The sequence below is a fragment of the Rhodnius prolixus genome, unplaced genomic scaffold (genome assembly GCF_049639745.1).
Source record: "Rhodnius prolixus isolate KJV_2025 unplaced genomic scaffold, Rpr scaffold_10, whole genome shotgun sequence".
Lineage (NCBI taxonomy): Eukaryota > Metazoa > Arthropoda > Insecta > Hemiptera > Reduviidae > Rhodnius > Rhodnius prolixus.
Window position 1 is genome coordinate 6,505,497 of NW_027411615.1, and position 13,156 is coordinate 6,518,652.

General features: G+C 32.9%; 1 protein-coding gene across 12 annotated transcripts in view; it reads left to right on the forward strand.

Moving 5' to 3' along the window:
- Wdr62 (WD repeat domain 62) overlaps positions 1-13,156 on the forward strand; it is a 225,926-nt gene that overhangs the window by 32,031 nt on the left and 180,739 nt on the right. Inside the window, exon 2 of one of the 12 annotated variants that reach the window (XM_074133287.1) lies at positions 3,387-3,580. The exons of 10 other annotated variants lie outside the window; for them this stretch is intronic. In XM_074133287.1, the coding sequence (XP_073989388.1) occupies positions 3,527-3,580 (54 nt within the window). In that variant the 5' untranslated portion in view covers positions 3,387-3,526. Of the gene's footprint in view, positions 1-3,386; positions 3,581-7,673; positions 7,846-13,156 lie in introns of those variants that run through there. One more of the 12 variants, XM_074133293.1, reaches the window with a different exon arrangement.

The window sequence follows — 13,156 nt, forward strand, 5'->3', positions numbered from 1 at the left end:
CTTGTATTTTAAAAGTCTCGACGCTGTGCCTCATAAGGAGGGGAGTTTGCCCCACCCAAATAATAGACAAAAAGAAAAATCTATCCAAAAGGTACAAAAATCTCCTTAACAAAAACTTACAGTTTAAAATGTTAAGTATAAGGGTTGATTAAACGCCAAAATGCACACAAATCAGCAGGTAACCAACATTTCATTCATACTTCATTGATATTATTTAAGTAATTTTACTGCATTAACTTTTTATTAAATTTTTTAGAATTTATTAGATGTCACAGACCCTTATGCTGGCCAGTTCATTCATAATCTGTGACATCTAATAAATTCTAAAAATGTGAAGGAAAAGTTAATGCAGTAAAATTACTTAAATTTTTATAACTAATTATGTTGATATTACTCACCTTTTATTATTATATCAAAAAACTTATAATGAATGAAAACATTTTAAACTGTAAGTTTTTGTTAAGGAGATTTAAAAACAGTATATTGTAAATTAGCCCTGAAGATGACCTAGTCCCTAGGTCGAAAGCTCGGCAGAATAAAGCTTATAATGACTGAAACTGGCAATAATTTTTCATCCTATTAAAAACTAGAAAGACAGAAAATTAGTCTAAAGGATTAATTACGGTAATCGTTTGAGATTAAGAATTTTGCCTTTCTGCTTATGTGATTTCTTCTTTATAATTGGTCATTTTGGATTCGGTAATTCCGGTTTATTGGTGGACCAATTGGTGACATATTCCTGTCGGGTAAACTGGGTTATGAAAATACGTATTAACTGAGACCACAGGGTTAAAAAAATCAGCTGTTGCTCTCTTCGGAGTTATTTATTCGGTCCTGTTAGTTTGTGTGGTGTAGTTGCTGTAATCAAGTTGTGTTTGTTTTTTGGGGTACAATTTGCATTTTTCTCTTAATGGTTTTATCACAAATTTAACGATCACTTTCATGTAAATTTAACAATTTATATCAGAATTTGGCTGAAGAGAATTTATCTTTCCTTATCCTGTATTTGAAAATATCCACTTTGCTGATTAAGTAGGATAATATTGTGTAAGAATAGAGGATTCTTGTGGCCAACCCTTTCTTAACTTAAGAAGGAGAGATGTGGGCTTCGCCTACATGTGCACATTCCAGATTTTACTCACAATGCTGGACCACTATGGCAGTGGTTAGAGCTAAACTAATACCACCATCTCACCTTGATCTAATATACACACACGTTCACACATCATATTGTTGACACACGCACACATTGTGAACAAAAATATGTCACTTTCCATCTTTTTATAAACTTGTTTACGAAATTTTTTCTTAAATTTCGTTTTTTAAATTAAATTTAATTAACTCCCACGCTGGACTTAAAAGAACAGTCGCTAAACAGTCGCTATCGACTACTTAAAAGACTCGTAGACGAAAGATCAGAACTCTCTCTAGACAACAAAAGACTAATATTTATACTACTATTTTAAAACCCATCTGGGTTATGGAATAGAGCTGTGGGGTTCAACCAAACGCTCCAATCTCCAAAGGATTCAATCTCTACAATCTAAAATACTTCGAACTATTGTAAACGCTCCATTTTATGTCTCCAACCTGACTATACACACTGACCTTAGCCTTCCTTTTGTCACACGAATTGCTAAAACACGATACAGAAAACTCCACTTCAGCCTGCAATCTCATATAAATTCTCTAGCTCAAAAATCTTTCTTCTAGAACTCTTCCTGACAACCCGGACAAGACGCCTTATAAGACAGTGGCCTCGTGATCTCCTCTCAAGTGAAGAGAGTGACAAACAGTCTGATGTTTTGGAGTGTTACCACTGGGTAACTTCTCCACTCATTACCTTATTATTTGTTACTCTGTTATCATTGTTACTTATAGCGCCAACGCGCTGATTGTAGCACATATAAACGCAAAAAAATATTTAATTATTTTTCTTTAACCTTTTCTTAGCACTTGAGTAAGGGAAAGCGTGGTTTTCGTGAGGATTTTCGAATTTGGAGTTTTTACCAAAAAACATCGCGTTTGGTTCACCCTAAATGGTCTGTTTGTCCACGTTTGTAGTCAGTAAAACGCAATCAAAAACATCTTAGGAAGTTCCACAATGAGTTTCATCTAGGTGTCTCTAGAGTTCGTGGCAAGTTTTTCGTCCTAATAAAAGTTTTCATGCTTTTCGAAAAAAAAATGCATTCAAGTTATAGCTTTTACTTGAAACACTTTACTTTGAAAATCAACTTAAAGAGCATTCTAGGGAAGTTGTGGGTCAAGTTTCCCTCTATAGTAACTCATTAATGTAATCTATTACTTCAATTCCTTGCTTAATACTAATCTATTTGATCTGGATTGGTGCACAAAATTACACTCATAAATGCTGGTGTATCCTTTACTTCAAAGAAAATTAGGAAATTTTATCTTTTATCGGAAATGAGAAAAAAAAAAAATGGTAACAGTTTGATGTTCGGTCCATTTCGTACAGTTTTTGCGATCTACCTGGACAAGTTTTAATAGGAACTGAAAATCTATTCAAAAATCCAGATTTTAAGAAAAATCTACAGATTACTGAACTAGGTAAATATTCATGTAAAAGCATTTTAAGTTTTCAGCAATTTTAGTTAGCAAATCCAATCAAAAAGTACTCGGTTAACTTTTTAACTCAATTAAAGGATAGGCCGGGGAATCGATCCCAGAACAGTAATCCATCTTAGCTTTACTATCCGCGACTCTAACCGCTCGACTACTGTGAGTTTCATTCTTTTTTCTACACATACCTAAGGCACTTATAATTAATTTTACAGAAACTAGAGATGCAAAATTTAGTAAATAATTGGTTAAACTTTTCAGACACAATCATTACAAAAGACTGTAAATCATCAATCACTGTTTAAGTGTTCATTTTCATCATGCTGCAATACTTGAGTCGAATCAATCTTGATGGCTTATGGAAGTGGCTATTAAAATAACGTTTTTTCTTGGTTTCACGACAGAAACGTTCCAGTCGTTGCTGGAATCTTGTATCCACAATCATTCATTATCGCCAGTTTGCAGGAAGTACATTTAATACAGTTAAAACAAAAAAGTCCTAATAATTTAAATAAGTGAACATTGTGCCCGTGTTCTGCACTAGATCCGGAATAGAATTGAAGAACTCCCAAAGAAATACACAGGTCAACTTTTTTGAACCAAACAATATTAGTGCCCAGCTAAAGAAATTAATATACTTTAACACTTTGCTGTAATGGTGGAAATTGAAAATAATATTAATAAAGATTTCCGGTTTAAAGAACTGTAAGAGATTGAGTTATCCAGTTGTGGAAATTAAAAACATACATCTTAACAAATCTCTTGGGAAATAAAGAAAATCAACAATGGTGATTGCACTATTTCAGAAGGAGATTTAGGAAGAACAGCAACTGCTGGCAACCCCGTTATCTTACACACCTTTCTAGTTATAGTTCTGGAGAGAACTCTAGCTAGTGTGGGGTTATAGTTTATCTGGCCACAATAGTTGTAACCTACCTACCATGATATGGGGATAGCGCCAAAAGTTACCCGGGACAAGGAAAATGTCCCCGCCTATCAGGTAAGATATTATTGGTTTATTTATTTTAGCTACATTATTATTTTAGAAATATTTTGGCTTGTCTTAGCCTTGAAGCCTAAAGGGAAGCTACGCTAGATCATAGTATTTGTAGAACCCTGAGGCAGTTTTGTAATAACCTTCCCAACAGAATTTGTAATGTAAGGTTACTTATATTTAGAATACAGTTGAATGTCATTTACCTTCCATTTTGGTTACCTATTCTATCGTAATTATGTCTTATCACCTCATCATCTCTAATCACATATCTCAACCTCTTCGTATCTGAAATTAGTAGCCATTCGAATTGACATTGCGGTCCTTGAGATTGCTGTATTTGAAAGGCGGTTGCTACTTTCTGGATAACGTAAAGTAGCAGAAAAGTTGAAGCGACGCTGCACGCTATGTAAGGCAATAAATGATAGGCAATAATAAAGATCTACTATTACTAAACGTGTTCGTGAACATGTGTGCGAAATCTTATGAAATCTTGATCATTACTTCACCTACCAATCTCATATTAGATATTTATTACAAAACAAAGTTGGTATTATTATTGGTATTTTTTTACTTTTTTTTACTCAAACCGTTTATTTTAAATATATTTCCTATAAACAAAATTTCAGCAATTTTAGTTTCAACATTTCATCCAACCATACCTGTGGTCAGCATTGTACTCGTATATCTTGTGGAGGGGAGGTTTCGGTTACTGCTGTTCATTATAGAAACCGGAAACCGCAATTCGATATCATCAAAATTAAAGGTGCTAGGCCATTTCAAAATCCGGTATTTATTAATCATATTTCAATTTTTTAACTTGTTATCAAAGAGAAAGAAGAGCACGCGATAGGTCATTTTTATGTATTCTTTCATCTCTTTTCTACTGAAAATATTGCCAAGGCAGTAAAGCTAGTATTTTTCTTAATATCGGGTAACAAGTAGTTTTCTGAGTGATTTTTCTAAGACAAATCAAATGTTAAGAGCTTTAGATGTTCTCAAGCATACATAAAATGGCTAAAAAATTAATTTTACATCTGTTACAAACAAGAAGGTTTAATAATTATTTGGTAATTTTAGGAGAGTTGCGTTTAATTACCAAAAAAATTGGAAATCTGCTGCCCCATATTTAAGTGATCAATATCTTTCATGTAAAGGATCTAACTTATTCCTTAATTTATCAAATAATGCCCTTTACTCAACTTGTGCAGCATGTACTGGTGCCTTTAAAGGTGCCTCTGAGATATATAGAGCAGTTGATAGCCTCCAGGCTAACCTGGCTTGCGAGCCAGAGGAGTCCGTGATTTCAATTTTTTTTTTTTCTTCGATGTCCTCTAATTGTTGAATAAATATTTTTTAAAGCCGATTCGGATGAAATAGACTAAAGTATTACACAGTTTTGTTACCTAATCATTTAATAGGCATAACCAATTTCACGAATTGTTCAATTGCTTCCAAAAAACAACACTGGGCACGTGTCAATGTTTATGTATAAGTATGAGCGGGAAAACAGAAAAAATTGCGGAAAATTCAATTTTGATATTTCGAAGCGATCCGGAAAGGATTAAGCTTTTGTAAGATATCTTTTTTCTGTAAAAAGTAATTTAAATGTAATTAAAGGTCTCATTATATTAATAAAATTAGTTATAAATTAATTTGTGACTAAAATTCCAAATTGGGAGCAAATCGGTGGAGCAGTGGTGCCACTTTTACAAGTACTGTAACATTCAAGAAGATTAATATTGCGTAAATGGCCAGTAAATTATTATTTTTTTTTAACTTTCGACTTTTACGAAAAATGGAAATGTTTATATGAAGTTATGTTTATAGTGTAAAAAGATATAGAACAACCAATGTGGCTGCTAGAATTAATTCTATATTAAGAAAGGGTTTACTTATGCGAAAGAAAGTAGGTTAATGTGAACTATATTGAAAATATTACTTTTATTATTGTTACGCCCACGCAGCGTGATATTTGTAGAGTCATTTTATGTTTTAATGGATTTTATTGGTGCACACCTGTCTGTTTTATGTGCTCCTACATTAGATCTAGGGAGAGAATAGCTATAGGGAGGGAGAAATGCTGTAAAAACTATTTGATCGATGTACCTGCGTTTGTACTGGAGAGGTGGTAGGTAGGTACACTGTCCCTATGTACATTACTGGCTATTATGTGCTAATGTATATATATATATAAAACAATGCGTGCCACTGACAGTCTGGACTCTCTCTTAATGCTGTTTGTCTTCCCAACAGCCTTGTGTGGGTCGACCCTGGCAAGGTCTTTACAACGCAATGGCCATCCTCTCCTCTCCCAGTCCTGTTATCCTCCCACTTAAAGCTGTAGTTCTTAGTTTTATAGTAATGGAAATAATAAAATTGTTTGGGAAAATGGCTCCTCTAAAATTTCCTTTATTCTTCGAGTACTTCTTTTTGGTTGTTGAAAAAGTTTTCTTCTAAATCCAATCTCCCACTCGTATATCATTTCACAGCCATTACCTCCTGAATATCATCCCTTCATTTGATATTTGCTCTACTAACCTTTGACATCTCTCATCCTCATAAGATGGCCAACCATTAGGAGCTAGTTAGACGTTATCTTAAGTGAAATGCACTACGACCTAAAAACCATCTGGTGGGTTTCCTAGTTTCCATGTTTGAGCGCAAAGAATTCACCGTGTTGGAGTTTAATAATGGATGCTGCATTTTCTATCTGTGACACTCGCGGACTAGATTATCATTAAGCAATCTTTCCATTTAGATGAAATATTTGAAACATCGTAAAACAGAAATGAGGTTAATTTCAGTAGTTTGAACAGCTAGTAATAATTCTTAACAGTAATTTCACAGTACACTTAGCCTCCTATTTCATCAAGTTGGTATTCGCTCGCTAACTTAACAATTCTAAACGAAAATGTTAGCAATTATATTTAAATGTTCTTGATGACATTTTAATGGAATGTCCAATTAGAATTCTTTTATGATTTGTCTCAGACTTACGTTACCTAAATACTGATCTTCTGTTAATAAATGCAGAAGAGTTCAACAGTCTTTTAGTTAGCGTTTTCTCAATTAAATACTTGACAAAACTAAAACTAGTTCTCCATCTTGGCCTAAAACTTGCTAAAATTTAAATCTTCTTTACAACTTACATATTACAAAAACGATGAGCAATACTCTACTTACATAATACCTTATTAAGCGTTATGCACAGGAAGACAATGATTTATTAATAATTAATGAAGAGGAAAAATTCTAGTGTAATTCACAGTGTTCAATAGAAACCTTCTTCCGGTAATTAAATTTACATTTTATTTTTATTACTTCCTGATTTTATTTTTGTTTTATTATTAATTTCTAAAGATTTAAAAAAATTCATCTTTAAATTAACGTTTGTACTTACTCTTAATGTGCTAGGAAATAACGATTATGTGAAATATCTTTTCCAAATCCTGCAAGTCCAAAAAAAGTTGTTTTTTTTAATTGGTCCTTAACTGTATGTCTGTCAGTCGAAAAAGTGTTCAGTACAAGAAAAACACTGTAGATTTTACTGCCTTCATAACATTCAGTAACATTTCTTTCATTTTTTGTCAATATTCTTGAACTATAACCTAAATTAGGGCTGTTTGAGTGTTCATAGAAATTAGGAATCTAACAAAATGTTAAAAGTTTTAATATATTAAGTTCGCTATATGTTATACATAATATCCAATGAAAGTAGCTGTTTCGTTATTCTTACAATAATTCAAAACTTACCTTGTTTTTAATACTTCACAAGTTGATAGTAATGAAGAAAAGGTAAAAGTTTAAAGCATAAAGGTTTTCACTTTAATTCTGTAACTTTTCTTGGCCAAATCTTTCTGTAAAACTAATTTGGGCACAAATAATTTACTATTTATTATAATACACAGTTCTGTTCAAATATAAACAATACAGCTAACTTTAGGGTATTTTAGTTCTTCTATGTGTCTATTTCTTAAGTAGATGGCAGTACTGTGTTGATGCCATTATGAGGTCACACTATTTGATAGGCTGTGGTATTCCATCTAATTCGTAGGGCACTAGTTCTGATATTAAAAATGGCTTCCATTTTATGAGATAAGTGTTTCGAGTTTTTGTTTTAAGTATTAAATACAATAATTATTCAGATAGTTTTGTGAAAATTGAAGTGTTTTTGTAAAGTATTCCATTGTGTGTTGTGAAACAAATATGTGAATGTTCATTTCAATTTCAATATAAAATTCGTGATCATCAAATCCAATTGATCTAAGGTGAGTTACTTAATTGTAACTTTAAATTTGTAATTATTACTTCTTGTGGCGTGATTGAAAGTGGTTTTATTTTAAACTCATGTTTTCTTTTAAGTTCAGTAATTTAAGAATACAAATTATAATGATGGTTCATTTTAGTAGTTTCTGAATGATGTAGAACTAACAGTTAATAGTTCATCTTCTCTTCAGATCTTTTTTGTTTCGTGCACTTAAAATTATCTTCTTTTTATTATCTATAGTTAATAAGAAATTAATTGAACTTGAAATTAAATGTGAATTATTTTGAATGAGCTTCTACAAGATACCTACTGGGTGATATGAAAGAAATGGGGACCAGTTTTTTGAGAATATTCTTTTAAGCATGAGCCTAAAGATTTATAAAACTTCGATTGCATTAAAATAATAAGTATCCAGTAAATGTTATATAATTATGAAAGCGATATTAGTTGACAATTGTTCGTTTATGATCTTAGAATATCTTAGCCCAAGTTTACTTTTTTTCTATCAGAAAAGTCAATCTGTTTTTTTACTTTCATTTAAAGCCTTCTATGACAGTGCCTTTTTATTAACTTATAAAGATAGAATTAGCCAGTTCTGATTTCACAATTATCAGCTGGCTTTTAATTTCTACCACTTTTTCTTTCATTTCTACATAACTAAAAGGGAAGATTCCAGATTTTCAGAAAACAGTTGAGTAAAATATTTAACTAGTAACCAGTAACATTATGATGAATATAGTTATGTTTAGATCAACAATGAATCTTGAATAATTGATCTTGATCAATCTTGAATAATTTTAGTATCTTTTCATCATTTGGGCTTAATTGATCTGAGAAGACTGATCTTGAGTAGCCCATTTTGGTGAAAGTGTCGTAAATGTAGTTGTTCTAACTGTGTAGATCAAAGATGAGCTAATAAATTTGAATAGGGTCTTTGGTGAAGCTGGCAAGAAGACCTTCTTTTCTAGTTGTTTTTGGTGAAATCCCCCCAAATTTAGTTTACTTCATTATTATTGTAGGATTGGTCTAACTCATGGCTTCTATCTTACCAGGTTGCCCTTTAACGAATTTCTTTGGGCTCTCCATGTTCTGTATCTGGTATTGTTTGTATCAATAATTTTTTGGAGTTCATTTTTTTCCGTTAAATTTATTTTGACCTCTATGACTTCTTTGTCTACCAATCACCAATAATAGTCACTATCAACGTTGGCCTCTCTGAATACTTCATCTTTAAGTAGGCTCGACCTAAGCAGGGTTCAGTGGACCCTGTTTTGATTTACCATCTGTCTAACTGGCCTTCTCCTTTTTTACCTTTTATGAATATTTCTCTGATTAAACATCACACTCTGTAATGCTCCTGATTCTCCTTTCCTCTGTAAAGTACAATTATCTGGACCCATTATCATTGGAGTTCTCATGAAAGCTACGAGGGTCGTTTGAAAAGTCCGTGCAAAGTCAGAGAGATAGCACTACTGGCGCGTATCGAGGTTATGTTTAGTTAGTAGCATCTCTTGGAAGAACACACACCAAGTTTCAACCAGATCGGTCTATTTCTTTGTGTTTGGCATTCGTTTGAATCGAGGAAGTCGAGTGATTTTCAATAAATGGACGAAAAAGAATTTCGTGTGTTGATTAAACACTACTTTATGAAAGTCAAAACGCCTCAGGAGACTAAAGAGAAGCTTGATAAACATTATGGTGACTCTGCACCTTCGATTAGAACAGTTTATAAGTGGTTTCAAAATTTTCGGAGTGGCCATATGGGCAAAAGTGACGCTGAACGTTCTGGACGCCCTGTTGAGGTTACTACTCCAGAAATCATTGATAAAATCCATGATATGGTGATGGATGACAGAAGAGTGAAGGTGCGTGAGATTGCTAGTGCTGTGGGCATCTCGAATGAACGGGTACATAATATTTTGCATCAACATTTGGACATGACAAAGCTATCCGCAAGATGGGTGCCGCGATTGCTCACGCTTGACCAAAAACGAAATCGTGTGAAGTGTTGCAAGGACGGTTTGCAGCTGTTCCAGAAGAATCCGCAGGACTTTAAGCGTCGTTTCGTCACTGTGGATGAAACATGGATACATCACTACATTCCTGTGACCAAAGAACAATCTAAACAATGGGTTAACAAGGGGGAATCTGCGCCAAAAAAGGCGAAGACCGTTCCTTCGGCCGGAAAGATTATGGCGACTGTCTTTTGGGATTCGCAAGGAATAATCCTCATCGACTATCTGGAAAAGGGTAAAATTATTACAGGTGCATATTATTCATCGTTATTGGACCGTTTGAAAACCGAGCTGCAAGAAAAACGCCCACGATTGGCCCGCAGTTGTGGTCGCAAAATTAATGGAAATAGGGTTCCAACTCGTTTCACATCCCCCCTATTCTCCAGACTTGGCTCCCTCGGACTACTATTTGTTCCCCAATATGAAGAAATGGCTGGCGGGAAAAAGATTTTATTCAAACGAGGAGGTGATTGCAGAAACGAATGGCTATTTTTCAGACTTGGACAAATCCTATTATTCGGAAGGGATCAACAAACTAGAGCAGCGTTGGACGAAGTGTATAAGCCTAAAAGGAGACTATGTTGAAAAATAAAAAAGGTTTACCCCAACAAATTAAGTAGTTTTTATTTTTGCACGGACTTTTCAAACGATCCTCGTATCTAGCCCTTCAGAAGTTCCTACCTCGTCATAAAATTCATTTTTCATTGAGTCTGTTGGCCTCAGCAGGTGCTTGAACTTCTAAAATACTAACTAACATGTACAAGGTTGCGGTAGTGTTTCTGGAAAGATTTTTTTTTTTACTTGTTACGTTGATGTTTGGATTTGCGAAATAGGAAATGGACAAACACATTTTACTGAAGTTCCTGTTTCGTTTGTTGTCTTTCCTATTGAAACAAAAAGTTTTTGATTCTATTCACCAAAAAAAAGAAAAAAAAAAGAGATTATGTTTGTTTTTACAAAACAAACAATTAAGGTTAGTTGATTGGAGGTTTTGTAAATGAACATTTGTGTGTTCTGAGTTTGTTTGTTTTGGATGGCGGATCGTATGTGGTCATTTTGTGGTGTATTGATGATGCCATATTATGCATACATTTTTTAATATCAATCATAACCTCACCGTTGTTTATATATATATATATATATATATATATATATATATGACTTCTGTGCTCTAATAAAGTGAACTGGTTTGTCAGTAATCTGTTTATTTACCCAGGTAGTTGTTAGCTTATCACCTGTCTCTTTTCTACTCTAACCATCTCTTCTAAAAGTTTTATAATGTACATTTATCCCCACTCTACAGTTCCGCCTGATTCACACTAACATTTTTAAAATATCAAATAACGGAAATCCTCCATTTTCTACTAATTCCAACGTTGGTATTTTATTATGTTCTTCCTTTCAAAAAATCAAATATTTTAATGAGAAAAAAGAAGAAGTAGCAAATCTTTTTTTCCAAAATTTAATTGCCTCTCTTCCTGCTTAGGCGATCTTTTTTACTGAAGTGACTTCCTGTGGTTTGTCGTTAGGCTAGGCGTTTATAAAAATAGTTTTAACATGTAAACGGACATCACTCGTAAACTATTTATGATCAATAATGTTAACTTCATTAATGTTCTGTAAATGAGGATATTCTAGGATGACTAAAAGAACATTGATGTCAAAATGATGTAATTTACTAGTACAAGTATAGTAGACAGAAAATATAACACACTTTTATATTATATATACGTATATATGAAAAGTTATATAAATCTAGTCGAGTACATACGAGAGAACGATTCATAGCGTTTTCACAGCTCTTGTCCCATTTTCGGCCAATTTCCTGTCAAAATGACAATTTAGAAAGAAAATTGGCGCCCTAGTTGATACGAATTAAAACTGCACAATGTATTTGATACCGCCATGTTAAATATTTGTATTCTAGTTTGAAATTATAACGGATATACTTATAGAATTACAAAAAAAGCAGTCTACCTTTGCGCTACATCACATATAAGAGTAAATTTTGAAACATTGTGCCAATCTATTATTGTCATTGCTTTTCTGTTTAATATTTTTTGTCTAATTCAATTAATTTAACAGTTGATTTGGTGCACATTATGTTGTATGTTGCCTTACTGTAACTGTGCTACCATGATCGTTAATATTTTAATATCAATCCTATCTAAAAAGGATATGTTTAATAATTATTATACATGACATTAATTTTTGTTTATTTTTTTTATTTACAGGTAAGTTGCTGCTTCAGTTTCCTCTTGACATTGTGAGCTATTTGTAGAGAAAGTAAGCGAATAACTTAATATTTTTTTGGCATTATTTATTTTGTATAGATGCTACCTGTGTATGGTTATGGTTAGATTTGTGTCGCATAATCATAGTATAGCAGCATTATTTGGTTTTTCTTGTTCATTCGATTCATGCCCAGCAGGATCATGGTTTTATTCTTCCCCTCAAAATCACTTATTGAAGTGTATTTCCCATTTTGATTGGCTAATTTTGCGCTCTGTTAACTTTTTCATCAACATTACTGTGTACCATTTCAATTACTCCTGCATTTCTTTTTAATTAGACAAATTACTGATAGTCTTTCATACTAAGGTCAGTTAAGACTTTTGGCAGTATAGATTCTTTGAAGTGCACACTTAAAATATCAGTGTTATTGGTTTCACTTCTGGTGAAATTTTACGCCATAATCATAACATAACACACCAGATCGTTATTTCCTCTGCAAAGTTAAGCTGTAAATTATGAAGCCAGGATTTTCATGAAATAATAGCCCAGGCATCGAATGCTGGAGCATTAAAATTCTAAAATATTTAAAACATGAATCCTGCTTCCAGGAAAACCCTACAGCTCGTTGTCCAATACTTTCTCCAGCGGAAGAACGTTACCTTTTAAGAACGGAAGTGGACTAAGAAAGCTCTGTACGTCAATGACCGTTGATGCGCTGAATTTTTTTTTCATTTTTATTAAGGAGGTTCTTTGTTAAAATTGCTTTTTTTTAAATTTTTTAATATCCTTACAACATTTCGATGATTCGTATAAGAATTTTTTGTTTATATGTATAAAAATATAAGACTATACTGCCAACCGGTTTTTGCAAATTATTCATGTTGACATAGTTGTTGAACCTGTTTCAATGTATAAAATAATTAACATGAACATATGAAGTGATTCACCCAAGTTGATTCGTTCGTTCAGAAAGTAGTAGAATCTTCTGTTGAATATTTAACTTGTTTTTGGAATCCTAATTTTACTCCCTGGTTATAAACAAACAGGTTTAATTTTTAAAAA